Source organism: Pelophylax lessonae (assembly GCF_965119305.1).
Source record: "Pelophylax lessonae genome assembly, chromosome: 1".
In the NCBI taxonomy this organism is placed as follows: Eukaryota; Metazoa; Chordata; class Amphibia; order Anura; family Ranidae; genus Pelophylax; species Pelophylax lessonae.
Genome location: NC_138768.1, coordinates 889,523,553 through 889,544,477, shown reverse-complemented (window position 1 = coordinate 889,544,477; position 20,925 = coordinate 889,523,553). Strand labels below are relative to the sequence as shown.

Below are 20,925 nucleotides of genomic sequence, written 5' to 3'. Positions count from 1 at the left end.
AGCTTACTTAGTGATGTTTGGTTGGGTGGTATCATTGATCTGGTTAGTTGTGGAAGAGAAATCCACATCCTTACCACTCTGACAGTAAAGCACTCCTTACGTATTTTAAGGTTAAACCATTTTCCTCTAGTTTTTAGTGAGTGGCCACTGCCATCTGTCATGTAGATTCCCACCCCATTATTTTGTTCAGGTCGGCTTGTAAGGTTTCCACATCCTGCATATTGGCATGCTTAGTTTAGTATTATCCGCAAATACCGTGATTGTGCTGGATATCCCCTCCTCTGGGTCGTTTATGAATAAATTAAACAGCATTGGTCCCAGGATAGATCCTTGGGCGACCCCACTTTCCACACCCGCCCAATCCGAGTACTCTCTATTTATCACCACCCTCTAGACTCGCCCCTGGAGCCAGTTCTCTATCCAGGTCTATGGTCCATACCTATGTACCTTAGTTTGTACAGTAAGCATTTGTGAGGAACTGTGTCAAATGCCTTTGCAAAGTCCAGATACACCACATCCACAGGCCTTCCTTTGTCTACATGGCAACTCACTTCATCGTAGAAGGTTAATAGATTGGTCTGGCAAGAGCGATTTTTCATGAATCCATGCTGATTACTACTACTAATACCGTTTTCATTACTAAAGTCCTGTATATAGTCCCTTAACATCCCCTCCAAAATCTTGCAGACTATTGATGTTAGGCTGACAGGTCTATAGTTACCCGGGATATATCTCGGCCCTTTTTAAAATATTGGTACCACGTTGGCTTTTTCCAATCAGCTGGCACCATACCCATCTGTAGACTATCCTTAAAGATCAAGAATAACGGTCTGGTTATCACCTGGCTGAGTTCTTTAAGAACCCTCGGGTGTAAGCCATCTGGTCCCGGTGATTTATTTATGTTAAGTTTCTCTTGTTTAATTCTAAGCCTATCTTCTGTTAGCCATGGGGGTACTTCCTGAGGTGTATTATTTATTTTAGCATTACAAGCTGGGTTAGTGTAGCCCCCAATTCTTTTGTAAAGACTGAAGAGAAGAAATTATTTAGCACTTTTGCCTTCTCTCTGTCCTGTGGCCAGCTTCCCTTCGTCATCTTTTATGGGGCCAATGTGTTCTGGCCTCGCTTTCTTACTATTTATATACTTAAAGAATTTCTTGGGGTTTTTCTAAGGCCTCTTTCACACGGGCGTTCCGTATGTCCGTTTTTCATCCCTTCCGATTGCGGATGAAAAATGGACATAATGCATGTCAATGGGATTGCGGATGTACATCCGCTGACATCCGTTTATCGTCCGTTCCGTTCATGTCCGTTTTTTTGGACGGAAGAGAACCCTATTTTTGTTCCGTTTAAAAAAACGGAACGGGCGCAAAACGGATGTTAGCGGATGACATCCACTCCGCTCATATCCGTGTTTTTTTGTTTTTTTTTTTTCAATAAAATACAGTATTCATATCTAAACTTTGACCCAGGTAGTGGTCTAGTGGTCTAGGAAGTGACATCAACACCAGTAATAACACACCCCGATACATTTGCAATCTAGAATTGTGTCCTCAACCTGCAGTCATGGCCAGAGATGTGTCCCACGAACGGCTCATACAGCTTGTGCATGCCAGGCCTGGCTTATGGGACAAGAATTGCACTGAATACAGTGACCGTATAACAATATCAAGACTGTGGGAAGAAATCTTTCTGGAGGTGACCCCGAACTGGTCTACAATGAGTCAGAGGCAACGTCGCATACGTGGTAAGTGTAGCTGTTGGGGGGGATGTGAGGGTGGGGTTGTCATGCTGAGACTTGTAGTCCACCCATATGTCACAATTAGGTGGACTACAAGTCTCAGCATGCTAATAGAGACAGATAGGTGAACTGTAAAGTTCTATCACCTTATCTTTCACTGTTAGCATGCTGAGACTTGTAGTTCACCTTTCATTCACGTCTGTCATTTTATTAAGTTCATATTATCCACTTTTCATAGGCCAAAAAATCGTCACCAGGTGGAGGTCACAGAGGGACCGCTACAGACGGGAGCTGAACGATGAGGCTGAGGAGAGCAGGTGTGGGGCAGGAGTCAGCCGTAAGAAAAGAAGTCCATTCTTTGAAATGTTGTCCTTCCTACGAAACGTAATGAACTTAAGACCGTGAGTACTAAGCTGTCATTCTAACATTGATCTACCTAAAATGTAATTAATTATAAGTAGAACAAATGATAGACTCAAACAGTTTCCCACATTTATCATTGTATTGTATTAAAAACTTTTACAATATTTATTACAGCACCAGCTCCAACATTACAGGGACTGAAGAGGAGGGGGAAGACGTGACCAAAGCGGAGATGGAGGGTGACACAAGTGACCAGGAATCCCAACCTCGCACATCGGCACAAGTGTCCCCACAACATGTGCGGACTCAAGCAAGACAACATGTGTCCGTAAGTAAAGTTTACCAAACCAAAAGCCCCATTGTAAAAATTTAGTAAAGACAAATGTTCTAACAAATTTCCCTACTGTACAGGTTCCCCCTATTAGAGCTTCTACAGCTAGAGGGTCCCAGCGAAGACGTGCGGCAGCTTCTACAGCTAGAGGGTCCCAGCGAAGACGTGCGGCACCAACTGAGATGGACACTGCCATGATGGGGTTCATGGAGGATATGAGGGCAATGCGGAGGGCTGACACCATGGACCCCTTCAATGATCCGAACAATTATGATGCCACATTTCTACGCAGCCTCTACCACCATTTGGCACAGACCCCGAGCCACCGGAAAATGGAGGTCCAAATGACCATTACCAACGTAACAATAGCCTGTGTAAGAGCTGCAATGGCTGGGGAACCCATGCCAGAGTTCAACCTCCAGCAAAGGCCATTCCACCATTCCAATATGCCGGGTAAACCAAACCCATCTGGTCATAATGTCTAATAGCAATCATACCCCCCTACCAACCCAATGCAGCCGTATCACAGAATACCAACCCCTACCCTCCCACCATTTGGTCCACCGTCTCGTGTTCCATCGTTCAGCCAGCCAAACCCCTCCAGCAGTCGGCCAACCCCCAGCTCACAGGACTCCATGTCCCAGGCCCAAACTTCTTCACCAGCATCCACGCAGTTCGGGAATGCTCAAAGTCCCTACTACCATGACCTATAGACACGTGAATGTTGCTTTTTTGTGAGAAAAACTTTGCAGTTTGAATTTTATTTGTTTTCCTGTTAAAACCACAAAAAGTCAGCACTTGTTGTTATGTTCAATGCTGTTAATAAAAAAAAATTTACTGACAAAAAAATTGTTTTTTATTCTTTTATTGAACAAAAGGAAAAAAAGGGCAGTTATTTACAATCTTGACACTGATTAGATATGGGCATACTGCCATGGAACCTCTCCTTCAGGGGACATGAAATAATCAGCAAATTTATCTCGTAGAGCAAGAGCAGAGTGGTTCGGTCGCAGTCCACTATATTGCACAGAGGGCAAATGTGTTTCATCATCATCTTCCAGGCTGATGCCTTCTTTATCACGGACAATATTGTGGAGCACACAGCATGCTTTGATCACTTCTTCTGCATTCTCCACTTTAAGTTGTATGGCACTATGGAAAATGGGCCACTTGCTCTACTAAGTCTGTAGTTAAAAATCCTTTTTTGGCTTGTTAGATTATGTTTGGCATATGGCCTTAAAAGATGTCGTGAGAGGGCAAATGCTTCATCACCCACTAAGACATGAGGCATAGCGGTCCAGATATTCTTGGCAGTGGCTTGTCAGCTGGTAGGTTCAGACGGCCGTCTAAAAGCCTTCTACCCATTGCGGATTTCCTGAACACTCGGGAGTCGGCAATGCTACCATATGCCCCAATATCCACTGTAACTAATTTATAATTGCTATCACAGATAGCCATCAGCACCAATGAAAAAAATTTCTTATAATTAAAATAACTGGAGCCTGATCCAGGAGGCATTCTTATATGCATATGTTTTCCGTCAAGGGCCCCAAGGCAGTTGGGGAATTGGTTCTTCATCAGGAATCCCTCAGATATTTGCAACCACACATGTGCATCAGGGACAGGCATTGCAATTGGTCTTAGCTCCTCCCATATGGCCTTGCAGGTGTCATGAACGATCAACGATATTGTGGAGATCCCCAATAGGAAATAATGGTTCAGACACGTGAATGTCTGTCTGGATGCAAGAAACCTAGTCATAAGGAAAATAGACAAGAATTAACGGAAAAGTAAATTTTCTTTGGCAATTGACATTTGCCCCTGATATTCGCAACTATACTATGTTGAGTGTTGCACAACACCCTCCATGCTCACCCAAAGTCAATGAGTAGTAGCTATGTGATTGGCTAATTTGACATTAGTCTAATAAGGTGACCAGTGAGTAAATTTAACAAGTATATTTAAATTTTTTGCATGTATATGATGTCCTACCAAATTAGTCTTCTGTGGGCAGTGTGTCCGTTATAGTGTGTGTGTGGGGGGGGGGGGGGGGGGCTAGGTGGGTTGGAGTTAGCTTATTGAGTAAACATTATTGCAACAGGAGAGTTGGGGGCCTCTTTACATTAGCATGACAACAGCAGCTGACTTACCTGAGAGTGACTAGAAGACGATCCACTGGGGGCACACTGCGTCTCATGTTGGTGTCCATCCGCTGAAGACGTGGTGCCAATTTCTCCAAGAGAAAATCAAATGTGGTTACAGTCATCTGAGTGAAATTAAAGAATTTCACCGGATACTGTCAAATCCGCGTAGTGTAGAGAAACAAATCCCTCAGAGGGCCTCTTCAGCATCATGGGATGAGACCAAAAGGTGCGACGTTTTCATTCAAATGTCTTCCTCCTCCGGCTCTCCACTCCCCTCACATAATACAGGAGCATAAAGCATGTCACATCATCCCAAAATCGGGAAGGGGCCATTGCTCGTTTTGCTATAAATCATAGGAAAGACACAAGAATACACAGGGAAAACACTGTATGCACACTGAGTCATTCACTGGGACCACAAAGCAGCATGGGAAACCCAATGCATGCTGGGGAAGAGCAAAGTGACATGTTAAATAATGTGTCATAAAAAAAACTGGATTTTTGACTTACCATAAAATCCTTTTCTCTTAAGCTCATTGACAGACGCAGAATCCATATCTTGATATCCATAGGGTTATACTGCCCCCTACAGGAGTAGGACACTAGGCAGGAAAAAGGTTCTGGCCACACCTATGGGCAGTCCCAGGGGTATATCCTCTCTCTCCCTGCTATAGGATGTCAGTTATGTAACAAAGCAGTGTCAGAGACTCATACCAACCCAACTCAAAATAGAGGGGCGGGTACTGCGTCTGTCAATGAGTTTAAGAGAAAAGGATTTTACGGTAAGTCAAAAATCCAGTTTTCTCTGACGCTCATTGACAGACGCAGAATCCATATCTTGATATCCATAGGGACGTCCCAAAGCAGTGCCATAAATGAGGGGTGGGATAACAGAAATAAAATCCAATCCAGAAGGCCAAAACAGAGCCAACCAGAAGAACAGAGGACTCATCGAAACAAGAAGATGAGACCCACCTGAAAAAAACAAAACCCCCGAGGTAGACCAAAGGTCCCCTCAAACAGCAGCCTGCAAAACCTTGCGGCCAAAAGAGGCATCCGCCGATGTCAGCACATCAACCTTATAAAATTTTGTAAAGGTATGAACCGACGACCAGGTAGCCGACTTGCAAACCTGAAGCACCGACGCCTGATGGCGGAAGGCCCAGGAAGCACTAAGAGCCCGAGTAGAGTGCGCCTTAACAGGGAACGGAGGAACCCGACCCTTAATAGAATAAGCCTGCACCACCGTCTGTCTGATCCATCTGAAGATAGTCGCGGCAGACGCAGGCAACCCCTTTCTAGGGCCATCCGTGATCGCAAAAAGTGAATCAGCCTTACGAAAAGAGTCAGTAGTAGCCAAGTACACCCTGATCGCCCGAACCACATCCAAGGAGTGTAACGCAAACTCCCGAGGATGACTGGGCTTAGGACACAGGGAAGGTAACACAATATCCTCATTCAAGTGAAAGTCGGAAACCACCTTAGGAAGGAAGGATGGATTCGGACGAAGAACCACCTTTATCCCTATGAACCACCAGATAGGGGGAACGACAGGACAACTCAGCCAGTTCCGACACCCTGCGTGCAGAAGTGATAGCCACCAAAAAGGCCACCTTCTGGGATAAGGTAAGCAAGGGAATCTCCCTAATATTTTCAAAGGGAGGTTTCTGGAGAACCGACAACACCAAATTAAGATCCCAGGGCGGCAAGGGCGCGCGCACCGGAGGAGCCAGGTGCCGCACCCCCTGGATGAAATTCCTCACCAAAGAATGAGTAGCCAGTGGCCTCTGGAAGAATACCACCAATGCTGAAACCTGACCCTTGATAGTGCTCAAGGCCAGCTTCTGCTCAACCCCCCGTTGCAAGAAGGCCAATATCCGAGCCACCGATTAAGAACGTGGAGGAACCCCGAGGGACTCACACCACGCGATATAATACTTCCATGTGCGATGATAGATCTTTCTGGAAGTCGCTTTCCTCGCTTTAATCAGAGTAGGAATAACTGAAACAGACAAACCCTTGTCCTTCAGCACCTGGCTCTCAACAGCCAAGCCATCAAAGCCAGCGATCGTAAAGCAGGATGGAAGATCGGTCCCTGAGACAGCAGATCCTCCCTGAGAGGAAGTAGCCAAGGAGCGTCCGCGACCAGCCTGACCAAGTAGGCGTACCAGGCCCGACGAGGCCAGTCTGGAGCCACAAGGATGACTGGAATTTCCTCCGCCTCTATCCTGCGAAGAAGTTTCGGCAGCAACTTGAGAGGAGGAAAGGCATACTGCACCTGATACTGCCCCCACGGAGCAACCAGCGCGTCTGCGGCGTCCCCCAGAGGATCGCGGGAGCGGGCTACAAACCTCTGCACCTTCCTGTTGAGTCGAGATGCCAACAGATCCACGTCCGGGGTGCCCCAATGAAGGCACAACTGGTGAAACACCTCTGGATGAAGAGACCATTCCCCTTGATCCAAGGTCTGACGGCTGAGAAAGTCCACCTGCCAATTTTCCACGCCCTGAATGTGAACTACGGAAAGAGCCGGAACAAACCGTTCCAACGAAGAATGCCGGCCACTTCCACGGCCGCTAGAACACTCTTGGTGCCCCCTTGGTGATTGACATAAGCCACGGCTGTGGCATTGTCCGACTGAATCCGAACCGGACAGCCGAAGATGCTCGGTCCAGTGAACCAGACAAAACCTGATCGCTCTCAGTTCCAACACATTTATCGGCAACCTGGATTCTTCCAGGGACTAGAGCCCCTGAGCAGACAGCCTGCCGAGAATCCCTCCCCACCCGGATAGACTGGCATCCGTGGTGACAATTGTCCAAAAGATCGGAAGAAAGGACTTCCCCTGACTGAGCATCGGAGACTGAAGCCACCAAACCAGAGACTCCCTGGTCCGCTCGCTCAGCTGGATCCAATTGTCCAGGGAATCGGGATTCCGGTTCCATTTGAGAAGAATCTCCTTTTGGAGAGTCCGCGTATGAAACTGAGTCTGCGGAGACTCCGCACAGAGGAGGAGGTCATCCAGGTAGCCCAGAACCGATATGTCCCGCTGCCGCAACAGCGCCAGAACTGGGGCCAAAACCTTTGTGAAAACCCAGGGAGCAGAGGCGAGACCAAAGGGTAACGCCACAAACTGATAATGGTCCTCTCCCACAGCAAAGCGCAGAAACCGCTGGTGTCCTGCGTAAATAGGAACGTGAAGATAGGCATCCTTGATGTCTATGGACGCCAGAAAATCCCCCTGATGCAGGGAGGCCACCACTGTGCGAATGGACTCCACTCCTTGTTGCATCAAGTCCTGCGCTGCCCCCAACAGAGCCATTTTCCATCGTTTGATGGAAATGAAAATTATCACCCTACAGAGGACTGAATTCAGACACCCCGAAAATCAAAGTGAAAAAATGATGCAGCAGGCGAGTCCATTTTGGTGAAATGTCATTGCAGCAACTCAGAATGGTCCTCAGTGGTGTGTATGGCCCCCACGTGCTTGTATGCATGCCTGACAACGTCGGGGCATGCTCCTAATGAGACACGAATGGTGTCCTGGGGTATTTCCTCCCAGATCTGGACCAGGGCATCATTGAGCTCCTGAACAGACTCAGGTGCAACCTGGTGGCATGGATGGACAGAAACAGAATGTCCCAGAGGTTACATAGATAGTTACATAGTAGGTGAGGTTGAATAAAGACAATAATCCATCCAGTTCAACCTGTGTAGGTGTGTGTGGCCATAATCATCTCTCATACCCCTGAATGTTCTGATCATTGAGATGTACGTCTAAGAGTCTTTTGAAAGCAACCATAATTCCCGCAGAAACCACCTCTTGTGGTAGAGAATTCCACAATCTTGTAGCCCTAACAGTAAAGAACCCCCTGCATTGCCTGAGGTTAAAACGCTTCTCTTGTATGCCCTCCAGTCCCCATGCAATCCTTTCGACTGAATAGCTTTTTTTCTATGCTGAGATCACCATATAAATTGCTATCATGTCCCCTCTGAGGCGTCTCTTCTCCAGGGAGAATAAATCAAGCGATTGCAGACGCTCCTCATAATTAAGGTCCTCCAATCCCCTAATTAGTTTAGTTGCCCTTCTCTCGACTCTCTCCAGCTCCAACACACCTGAGGACTGGCAACCAGAAATGTACAGAATACTCCAGATGTGGTCGGACCAGAGTTTTTTATAAAGTGGAAGGATTATAGTTTTATCTCTGGAATACATCCCTTTCTTTATGCATGCTAATATTCTGCCGGCTTTGGCAGCTGCCATAGGTGTTCTATTGGATTCAGGTCAGGCGAGCGTGGGGGCCATTCAATGGTATCAATTCCTCCATCCTCCAGGAACTGGCTGCATACTGTCGCCACAGAAGGCCAGACATTGTTGTGCACCAGGAGGAACCCAGGACCCACTGCACCAGCGTAGGGTCTGACAATGGGTCCAAGGATTTCATCCCAATACCTAATGGCAGTCAGGGTGCCATTGTCCTGCCTTTAGAGTTCTGTGCGTACCTCCATGGATACGCCTCCCCAGACCATCACTGACCCACCACCCAACCGGTCATGCTGAACGATGTTATAGCCAGCATAATGTTCTCCACGGCTTCTCCAGACCCTTTCATGTCTGTCACATGTGCTCAGGGTGAACCTGCTCTCATCTGTGAAAAGCACAGGGTGCCAGTGGTGGAGCTGCCAATTCTGGTGTTCAATGGCAAATGCCAATCAAGCTCCACAATGCCGGGCAGTGAGCACAGGGCCCACTAGAGGACATCGGGCCCTCAGGCCACCCTCATGAAGTCTGTTTCTGATTGTTTGGTCAGAGACATTCACACCAGTGTCCTGCTGGAGGTCATTTTGTAGGGCTCTGGCAGTCCTCATCCTGGTCCTCCTTGCACAAAGGAGCAGATACCGGTCCTGCTGATGGGTTAAGGACCTTCTACGGCCCTGTCCAGCTCTCCTAGAGTAACTGCCTGTCTCCTGGAATCTCCTCCATGCTCCTGAGACTGTGCTGGGAGACACAGCAAACCTTCTGGCAATGGGAGGTATTGATGAGCCATCCTGGAGGAGTTGGACTGCCTGTGCAACCTCTATAGGGTCCAGGTATGGCCCCATGCTACCAGTAGTGACACTGACCCCAGCCAAATGCAAAACTAGTGACAAACACTCAGAAAAGATGAGTAGGGAAAAATGTCAGTGGCCTCCACCTGTAAAACCATTCCTGTTTTGGAGGTTGTCTCATTGTTGCCCATCTAGTGCACCTGTTGGTAACAACCCCCTCTGCTACTTCACTGAGCAGATGAATATCCCAGGAGTTTCCCTGACTTGATGCTATACTCTGATTATAAAGTGTTGAGCAGTGTATATGAGTGTGGAAAACTCTTGGTAATTTTTCTTGTCTTCTGACAGACGGACTCTGTGGTGGGAATAGAAGGACATCGGAGGAAGATGTGACTACAGAAGATAATGACATGGCATCTTCTCCAGAAGTAAATCCCGTTCCTCATAATATACATGACACACCTCACCATTGGAGGAGATCATTGGAATCTCCTGATACTTCACATAGTCCTCTAATATCTGACAGTGCCGACGGGTGTGGGAAACCATCTCATCTCAGGGAATCTTCTTTATACCATAAAGGGGTTCATACAGGAGAGAATTCATTCTCATGTTCAGAGTGCGGGAAATGTTTTAAACAGAGAAGAAGCCTTGTTAGCCATCAGAGCATACACACAGGTGAGCGTCACTATTCATGTTCTGAGTGTGGGAAATGTTTTACTCGGAAAGGAAACCTTCTTAACCATCAGAGAATGCACACAGGTGAGCATCCCTATTCATGTTCAACGTGCGGAAAATGTTTTATTCGTAAAGAAAGCCTTCTTAGACATGAGAGAATACACACAAATGAGCTTCCCTATTCATGTTCTGAGTGTGGGAAATGTTTTAATGAAAAAAGACACTTTCTTCAGCACCAGAGAATTCATACAGGGGAGCGTCCATATTCATGTTCTGAGTGCGAGAAATGTTTCACTCAGAAAGGACACCTTCTTAACCATCAGAGAATGCACACAGGTGAGCGTCCCCATTCATGTTCAAAGTGCGGGAAATGTTTTAATCGTAAAGGAAGCCTTCTTAGACATGAGAGAATACACACAAATGAGCTTCCCTATTCATGTTCTGATTGCGGGAAATGTTTTAATGAAAAAGTACACTTTCTTCAGCACCAGAGAACACACACAGGTGAGCTTCCCAATTCATGTTCAGAGTGCGGGAAATGTTTTATTTGTAAAACAAATCTTCTTACGCATCAGACAATACACATCGGTGAGCATCCCTATTCATGTTCAGAGTGCGGTAAATGTTTAAATCAAAAAGGAAACCTTCTTCGCCATCAGAGATCTGTTCATACAGGTGAGCGTCTCTAATCTTGTGCACAGTGTGGGAAATGTTTCAGTAAGAAAGAACACCTACTTACACACAGGTGAGCGCCCTTTTTTAATGTTATGAGTGCGGGAAATGTTTTCCAAACAAAGGTTTATTTCTTACAAGTAAAGGAAATATAATGAAACATCAGAGTGCACCCCCTGCTGGTACTACCGGAAATGGATGCTGGATTGTAACGGGTGGAACTGTTTAGTCCATAAACAAATGTGAAACCACCACAGTCCACTTGGGGTTGGTTTACACCCGCATTGCCCTCTGACCCGCTGTGGGGTTGGCAGGCAGCTGGGAGCCCTTATGTTAATCCTGTAAAGCCCACGCCAGTACGCCGCAACCGTATGCATCGGGGCTGTTGCGGCACAACCCCATTCAGTTGAATAGCATTGCCCAATGTGACCAGGGGGTGTGAGCTTTGCAGCAGCCGCAAATTGCAGTGGCATGTGTACAGCCCCATCCGGGTGCCATTTAAGCTTAAGGAGAGTGGTAAAATCATGACTCAACAGTCTACCTTTACCGATCCCTCCCCACATGAGGCAACAGGCGGGAAAGCATGACAATACATGAGCTTGATTTATTGAAGTAGCCGGCTTTTTATTGGTCCAACCAATGTATGATTATTAATACATTTGACACATTTGTTAATTCTATTATAAAAGATTTACTGTGTGGTAATCGCTTATTCTGATCTTGTCCAATAATAACGCTTCGTACAATATTCTGTGCCGAGTCTTCTTTTTTACCATTGATTAGATGATCGGTGATTGGAATGTGATCAGTTCATAGAGAGTCATCCATTGGGGTTTTATTAGTGAGATGGAGAGTGGAGAAGGCACCACATTGACAGCCATTGGAGGCCCTTTCTAAAGCCCTAAACTTTTTAACAACCTGTCTATGACATTCGTCTTCCGAACTCTATCTCACTGAGCTAAGGCCAGAAGAGTTCCAGTTCTTCTCTGTCCACAGTTCCCGAACCAAAAGGAGACATCCACCACATCTTCAATCTTAAGGCCCTAAATGTCCTCAGCTGGGTCCAGGAGTTCTGCATGTAATCCACCAGGTCATAGCCTCTCTCTTTATCAGGGAGACTTTTTGTTTTGACCACCCCATGTACATGTCCTGCAGCAGGGCAGTTGTTCTGCACAGAATCACATACCTGTATATCATCTGAATTTCCGGATCTGGTGCCAGAATAGTTTCAGGAGTTCTACCCTGATCACAGTTCCCAAACCAAAAGGGGACACCTTCACTCTTAAGGCCCTAAATGTTCTCAGCTGGGCCCAGGAGTTCCACATGCAATCCACCAGATCATAGCCTCTCTCTTTATCATGCAGACTTTTTTTAACTGCCCCACCACGTACATGCACTGCGGCAAGGTGGCCGTTCTGTGTAGAATCACTTACCTGTACGTCATCTGCATTTCCGGGTCTGGGGCCAGAAAAGTTCCAGGAGTTCTACTCTGATCACACTTCCCATACCAAAAGGGGACATCCACCACATCTTCGATCATAAGGCTCTAAATGGGAGTGGCATGGCTAGCAAGGGCATGTGAGCGGTCGTACCTTCACAAGGCTCCCGACACTTACCCTGCACTGATCCTTCCCTCTTGCTCTGACCGGCTCACAACCTCTACAGCATGCAGCCTTGTGCCTCATAAAGCCTCCAGCAATGTCTTGTGATCCCCGCCGCCATCATGCTGACTCGTATAGGACAGGAGGAAGCCGCGGCCTCTGCAGCTCCTGAAACCCAAGATGGTGCCCAGTGGATCAGACATGGAGGTGGAGAGAAACACAGGGGAAACGTGAGTGGCACTCCTAAAGCCCCTTAACAGCTGGGGAAAGACCCCCCAAGAGATATCCTTTATTGTGCCAAAAAACTGTCAGCCTCTATAGATCCGGAGGTGTTCCCCTCCTCCCCAGACCCTGGGCTGTACACAAAGTCAGCAATGAATGGAGAGGAAGAAATCCTGGAAGGTATCCTAACACTGGTCTCTGATCAGGGAGAGCTGGGTGCTGAAGACGCTCCACAACCCTCTCTTAGTGACATTCTGTATGCCGTGCATAAGTGCACAGCCTCCTTGGGTGATTTAAAGGAACAGTTTAGGAGTCTTCATGAGGAAGTATCTCTCCATCGTCAGGATTTGTAAAAGATTAGAGAACACACCACCGCAGCTGAGGGCAGAATTAGTGATATAGAACATCAACCCCCCCCCCCATTGCCCGAGACGCAAAAGTGGTGGCTCAGCAAGTTGCTGCTGACAACGATAAAGCTGATGACATTGAAAACCGTCTTTGTCGCAACAACGTGCACATTGTGGGGCTCCCTGAAAAGGTTGAGTGACGGGATCCTACTACATTCATTGAGAACTGGCTGCTGGAAATCTTTGGCAAGGAAGCCTTTACCTCTCTCTTTGCAGTGGAGAGGGCACACCGCACTCCACCCAGGCCTCTGGACCCTGGAAATCAGCCCGGATGCTGAATTACAGGGACCGCAGGGATTATATTTCGGCTTGCCAGAGAAAAAGTAAACATCCATTATAACGGAGTGCGGGTCTCCATCTATCCAGATTTCTCAGCGGAGGTGCAACACAGAAGGGCAAAATTCCAGGATGTGAAAAAAATAAGATTTTTGTAAGATCTTACCGTAAAATCTTTTTCTCTGATGTCCATCGACAGACGCAGCCTCATCTTCATGAGCTGAGTGGGTTATGCTGCCACCTGTAGGAGTAGTCTAGGCAGTACGTTAGTACAAAGCTTTTAACATATACACGCCCACGGGGCTGTCCCTCCAGGCATAACCCCCACAGCCATAGCCCAGCACATCAGTTTAGTTGAAAGCAGTGAAGACAAAAAAACATCCCCAATCAGAGGGGCGGGTGCTGCGTCTGTCAATGGACATCAGAGAAAAAGATTTTGCGGTAAGATCTTACAAAAATCTTATTTTCTCTATTCTCTATTGTCCATTGACAGGCGCAGCCTCATCTTCGTGAGCTGAGTGAGACGTCCAAAAGCAGTATAGGCATGAGGGGTGGGAAAAACGCAACCATACAGTAACGTAAACTCCAAGAGGCTAAACCTAGCCAACCGGGCAACATGGAGCTCAACCAAACAACAATAGCTCACCCAGGCAAAAGACCCCCAAGTGAATAAGGAAAAACATTCTCTTATGAAACAGCAGCCTGCAAAACCTTGCTGCCAAAAGAGGCATCCGAAGAAGCCAACAAATCCACCTTGTAAAATTTGGTAAAGGCGTGCACAGACAACCAAGTTGCTGCCTTACAAACTTGTACAACAGAGGCCTGATGGCAAAATGACCAAGAGGCACTCAGAGCTCTAGTAGAATGCGCCTTCACAGGGAAAGGGGGAATCTGACCCTTGAAGTGAATAAGTCTCTGATCACTCCCCTCTGGTGGTGTGGTTACGAGCTTGGCCCCCCTCTTCACTACTTAGGGACCCTTGGAAGCTGAATGACTTTTGGCTGCAACTTTTTCCCTCTCATGATAAAGTAGTTACAGCATTTTTTTTTACTCTAACCCCCTGCCTGGGAATGAGTTGACGTGTTGGGAGGCCTTCAAGGCTTCAAGGCAGGGTGACCGTTCTGTGCAGAATCACATACCTTTACCTCATCTGCATTTCCAGATCTGAGGAGCGTATGTGCGCCACCAGCACCTAGCTCCCGCTGGACACAGCGGGAGCCAATCGGCAATCGTTCCTGAGAGAAGCAGAACAGTGGTCTGCCAATAAAAAAAAGGCAGATCTTCGTAGGGAAGATGGAGGTCCTGTGGTTCTTCTAATGGAGAAAGGAGATACTGGCGCAGAGTTAATATATATTCCAGCCAGCAATAACTATCTAAAAATACCAATGATCAGGGTAGAGGGTAATCCAGAAAACGTCACTGGTCTTTGGTTATGGGGGCACAATAAAGGAATGCACGGGACCACCTATGGCTGCTGTCCTTGTGACTGGCTCTGTATAGACCAAGAGGAAAGGCCTGTAGAAGGAGCCAAATACTCTTGATTGCGTAGCCTTGCTTCTCTTCTCGTCTGGTACCTCCTATCCTTCCGGTGATGTCACTTCCAATGTGCCTTCAACGCTGGTTAGCGTGGCTTCTTGGGGCTCCTCCAGGCTCCCGAGCTAGCCATCTCTCTGCCCAGCAACCGGAACAAATGAAAGCGGTCCTGCAGGACGGTTCTAGGAGGATCCACAGACTCTGACACTAGATGAGCACTTGTATATTTTACCTATTGTGAGTGTTTTTAATCCTTCACTATTAAAACCCTTTAACTGGGAAACTTAGCTGGTGTTTCCTGTAGGGTTGCTGCCCATCCAGGATTCACCTGGACAGTTTGGGTTTGGAATCATGTGTCCGAGTTTCAGTCCACCTGAAACCCGGACACAATATTCAGAATGAACTCCCCAAGTACCACAACCCCTGAGTGCATAGATGTGCACACTGGCCTCACCCCCATACAAGGACAGGAGAGGAGAAATGGCTTGATCTATTCCTCCTCCCACCCCTTCCTATCTGTCTGCCAACCCACACTCTAATCCCTGGCGTTCTGTGCTTCAGGAAAGTGATGTGTGGGCTGAAAGTATGAAGCTCAGCAACCGGCAGATATATCATGGATGAAAGGCTTCGATGCCTGAGCCTTCATCCTCAGGTGAGTGAGCTCACCATCCAATGTCTATAACTGAAGTCTCCACCCTCTCCCTTCTCTTTTGTGCCTCCAAGTGAGTGGGTACACTAAGGTAAGGTTTAAGGGGTGCCTTGTAGACTCTGATGTAAGGGGGGCTTTGGGAACCCTAATTAAGTGGGAGGTTTGGTGAGCAGAAACCCCCCTTAGAGTTCCCCTTTAAATCTGAGTCCACGGAGCTCCCCCTTAAAAATAAAATGTTGCAGTGCGTGGCTAAAGTGTTTGAATTTGACTTAACCGCTTGCCGACCGCCCGCCACAGATATACTGTGGCAGGTTGGCTCGGCTGTGCGAATCGACGTAGGGGTACGTTGGTTCCTGGCAGAGGCGCTGAGGGTGAGCGTGTGCCACCGGCGGCATGCTCCCACCCCCACTAGGCAGCGGGGATTCCAATCCATGTGGCTGGTGGCCCAGATTGCCACTGGGCACCTGAAATCGCTCCCCGCTGAGAGAGAAGGACGGTCAGCTATTGTAAACACAGCTGACCGTTCTTCTCTCTGAAATGGTCACAGAGCGCCTGTGATCCTCCTATATATGAACACAGGTCTCTATGGTCATTTCACAATTCCCTCCCCCATACAGTTAGAAAACACTTTGATTGCTCCTGGGTTAACGCCTTCCCTGCCAGTGTCATTAGTACAGTGACAGTGCATATTTTTTAGCACTGATCACTGTATTGGTGTCACTGGTCCCCAAAAAAAGTTTCAATTAGCTGTGCGATTTGTCCACCTCAATGTCACAGTCCCGCTACAAGTCGCTGATCACTGCCATTACTGGAAAAATAAAAAAAATATTCAAATTTTATGAAAATATACCATAGTTTGTAGAGGATATAACTTTTGCGCAAACCAATCAATATACACTTATTGGGATTTTTTTTTCCTAAGATATGTAGCAGAAAACAAATTGGTCTAAATTGGTGAAGAAATTTGATTTTTTACATTTTTTTTATTGGATGTTTTATAGCAGAAAGTAAAAAATATTGTTTTATAGCACAAAAAATGAAAATCGCAGAGGTGATCAAATACCACCAAAAGAAACCTCTATTTGTGGGAAAAAAAGGACATCAAATTTATATGGATACAGCGTTGCATGAACGCGCAATTGTCAGTTAAAGTAACACAGTCCCCCATTGTTAGTGTCAGTGGGTCTCATTGTTTGTGTCAGTGGGAGAAATCGTGCCCCAAGGGCCAAATAAAAGCATGCAAAGAGAATCTGGCCCCTGGGCCGCAGTTTGGAGACCACTGTTCTAGACATGTCCATGTGCCCAGTTCCATTTCAGTCCCCAACAAAACAACATCATGTCATTGTGGGACAATTCGGTCCGTTCTGTGGACAGTCCAGGTAACCTGGCACTGAAAATCAGGTTGTCCCTGATCTGTACCTCTCCACCAATAAGAGAGAACATACCCAACCTTTATTATATGTTAGGATGAAAATAAAAATTGGAACGTGATGCATCGTTCCATTTTTTCAACTCTTTTTCAAAATCCCGGGAGGCATTAAGTTGAGCTTAAGTATATGCTTCAAACATTAGAGGTTTATCCATTTCCCAGGTCCAGTCTCTGAGGGTAGGAGGACTGGGTGAAACCCAACGTGAGGCTTATGGGCTACAGTATAAAAAGTGATCTTGTAATAGCCAATATCTGGTCATGATCCATTTTGGGGAATCTATGTACCCCAGAAGAAATAGAACAGGATCCAGACCTAAGACAACCTCTGGATATGACGCTGAGCACGTGCACTTAACTTCTACCATGGTGAGGCCTGTTCTGAGTGGAACCTGTCCTGTTAAATCACTGTATGGTCTTGGCCACCATGCTGCAGCTCAGTTTCAGGGTCTTGGCAATCTTCTTATAGCCTAGACCATCTTTATGTAGAGCAATTATTATTTCTTTTTCAGGTCCTCAGAGAGTTCTTTGCCATGAGGTGCCATGTTGAACTTTCAATGACCACTATGAGAGAGTGAGAGCGATAACACCAAATTTAACACACCTGCTCCCCATTCACACCTGAGACCTTGTAACACTAACGAGTCACATGATACCAGGGAGGGAAAATGGCTAATTGGGCCCAATTGCAGCATTTTTACTTAGGGGTGTACTGACTTTTGTTGAAAGCGGTTTAGACATTAATGGCTGTGTGTTGAGTTATTTTGAGGGGACAGCAAATTTACACTGTTATACAAGCTGTACACTCACTACTTTACATTGTAGCAAAGTGTCATTTCTTCAGTGTTGTCACATGAAAAGATAGAATAAAATATTTACACAAATGTGAGGGGTGTACTTACTTTAGTGAGATACTGTTCTATTTGATCGCCTCTATGGCCTTGGAGGACCGGAATGACTTCATGACCTCACTTCTGGTCCAGGCTGGAAGTAAATCATTCTTTTTAAGTTTTGTTTTTTTAATCTTTTGCTTTCAAAGTTAAAGAAGAGATTTGGGGGCTTTTTGACCCCCAGATGTCTCCATAAAGAGGACCTGTCATCCTTATTTCTATTACAAGGGGGGGTTATTTTCCTTGTATTAGGAATATAAGTGATGGAAAAAAAAAGGGACAGAGTAAAGATAAAAAGTAAAAAAAACAATAAGAAAAAAAAAAATGTACAGAGCCCCCGTCCCTCTGTGCTCGCACGTAGAAGCGAACCCATACATAAGTTGCGCACGCATATGTAAACAGTATTCGCACCACACATGTGAGGTATCACTGTGAACGTTAGATCAAGAGCGAATATTCTAGTGCTAGATCTTCTGTGTGACTCTAAACAGGTCACCTGTGAAGACTTTTTAAAGGTCACCTATGGAAATTGTTAAGTATCGTAGTTTGTCGCTATTCTATGAGTGAGCGCAATTTCAAAGCGTGACATGTTAGGTATCTATTTACTCGGTGTAACATCATCTTTCACATTATAAATTGAGGTTTAGGGGTATTTTGTTTTTTTTTAATGAAATAAAGTCTATTTTTCCCAAAAAAAATTTGTTTGCAAAACCGCTGCGCAAATACCGTGTGACATAAAAAATTACAACTATCCCCATTTTTTTTCTCTTGGGCCTCTGCCAAAAAAATGTTATAATGTTTGGGGGTTCTAAGAAGTTTTCTAGCAAGAAATACTGATACTGTTGGGAAGAAGATGAAGGGAGAACACCCTGAAGGCCAGTCCTGAAAAGTTACCTGTTAGAGCAAATAACTAAAACATCATCGAGAGAACTCAACTGTTTTGCTGCGAGGTTCAAATACGCCTACAATCACCGTAAGTACGCTAAGTACAAAAATCCCAATATGGTCCACAAGTTGGTGACCTGACTTCTCTCAGATGGAACGCACAGACAGGAAGTGATGAAGCATAAACAGGAAGTGATGTAAGATACTGACAGGAAGTGATGTAAGATACTGACAGGAAGTGATGTAGGGCCACAGAGGAAGTGATGTCAGATATAAATAGGAATTTCAGAGACGAGTGGCAGCAGAGGAGGTAATAAGATATTATTTTCTATATATAATCTTTAATTACATAAAGAAAATGTTCTCCTTCTGTTTTTATGCCGGGGGAACAGAAACAGAGGAACGCATAACACTGAGAATCAGATTGCAGTCCCCCGGTGAAATCACATAAGTAGGATGAGCAACAAAACTTCCTTCAGCTCTCCTGTAGCGCCCTCACCAGGCACAGCCAAGGTACTCATAATCTATCTGGGGAGGAGGCAGAGCTCGGGGTGACCCCGACACTCACCTCTGGAAATATTCAGCAGCTTTCCTCCCTCATCACTACTAACATTAATTCCGTCCTCTGCCCCAACACCAACTGAGCCCCCACTCCTCACCCCCCATCTAACACCATTGTCCCCCATTCCTCACCCCCCATCTAACACCATTGTCCCCCATTCCTCACCCCCCATCTAACACCGCTATCAACCCGTTCCTCACCCCCCATCTAACACTGCTGTTCCCTACTTCTCATCCCTCATCCAACGCTGTTGTTCCCTTCTCCTCTCCTCACCTCCCTTCTCACACTGCTCACCTATATTCCACAATCCCCACTGACACTGTTGTCCCCCACTCCTCATTCCCTTATTCAACATTGCAGATCTCCACTTCTCACACCCCCTTTCCAATGCTTCTGTCCCCCACTCTTCACCCAGACCCAATGCTGCCACCTTGCTTTCTCTCGTTTCTCTCATGACATCACTCTTATCTCTATTAATAAAGCACAGACCTGATCGGAGAGGTGAGGAGGATTCTCAGAAGATTATTAGAAGGACACAAGGATCTCTACTAGGATGTCATGATGGAGAATCAGCCGCCCCTCACATCACCGGGTAAGAGGAGACTTTATTGTAAAGGAGAGAGCAGTACGGAGGGTTCACCTAGATCCACCATCATCTGATAAACACATAGAAACAATGTATTCAGTCAGTGTGTGTGTTTCCTACAGATGGATCCAGTAATGAGAACCCACCAGAGAGATGTCCCCGTCCTCTGTATTCCCGGGATTCCACACAGGAAGGTCACACCATTCCTCACCATCATCAGGTAGGTGAAGATGGATGTCAATATCATAAAAGACTGTATGAAAATATATTCCACTTTTAGGTATAAGGTTATTTGTGCTCACATTTTAAAGAAACCATTCCCTGCTATTTTGTTTGTTTAGAATGAAAATCTGATAGATATAAAAGATGAGGTTAAAGAGGAAGAAGAGACGTATGTGAGGGGTGATCAGCAGTTCAGGGAAGAGGTTGGGATGATGAACAAAGTTAAAGAGGAGGAATCTTCTCCAGACATCAGCACAGGTGAGTGATGGCCACTAAATACAAAAACTGTTTGGGTATATGGATTGATGTTTGAGGATCTGTAGATCCACTTCTACAAAGACGTCATGATGGAGAATCAGCCGCCCCTCACATCACCGGGTAAGAGGAGACTTTATTGTAAAGGAGAGAGCAGTACGGAGGGTCCACCTAGATCCCCCATCATCTGATAAACACATAGAAACAATGTATTCAGTCAGTGTGTGTTTCCTACAGATGGATCCAGTAATGAGAACCCACCAGAGAGATGTCCGCGTCCTCCGTATTCCCGGGATTTCACACAGGAAGATCACACCATCCCCCACCATCATCAGGTAGATGAGAATGTAGGGAAGTGATCCCAAGCCCTAAGAGATATCATTCTTCTATTATTATTATTTTTTTGTATTTAATATTATTTCTGCCATTTTGTTGG

The 20,925-nt window shown here is 46.1% G+C and overlaps 2 protein-coding genes across 2 annotated transcripts in view; both read left to right on the top strand.

Annotated features, from left to right (window-relative positions):
* The window catches only part of LOC309549226 (uncharacterized protein), a gene marked incomplete at both ends in the record, with an annotated part of 142,167 nt that extends 129,016 nt beyond the window's left edge, over positions 1 to 13,151 (top strand). Inside the window, 2 exon segments of the mRNA XM_082249340.1 lie at positions 10,304 to 10,684; positions 12,925 to 13,151. Of these exon segments, the coding sequence (XP_082105466.1) occupies positions 10,304 to 10,684; positions 12,925 to 13,151 (608 nt within the window).
* LOC309550826 (uncharacterized protein) overlaps positions 1 to 20,848 on the top strand; it is a gene marked incomplete at its 3' end in the record, with an annotated part of 215,412 nt that extends 194,564 nt beyond the window's left edge. The window contains exons 3-4 of the mRNA XM_082251174.1: positions 20,135 to 20,236; positions 20,727 to 20,848. Coding sequence (XP_082107300.1) covers positions 20,135 to 20,236; positions 20,727 to 20,848 — 224 coding nt within the window. The remainder of the gene's footprint in view (positions 1 to 20,134; positions 20,237 to 20,726) is intronic.
* Positions 20,849 to 20,925: the final 77 nt, after the last annotated feature.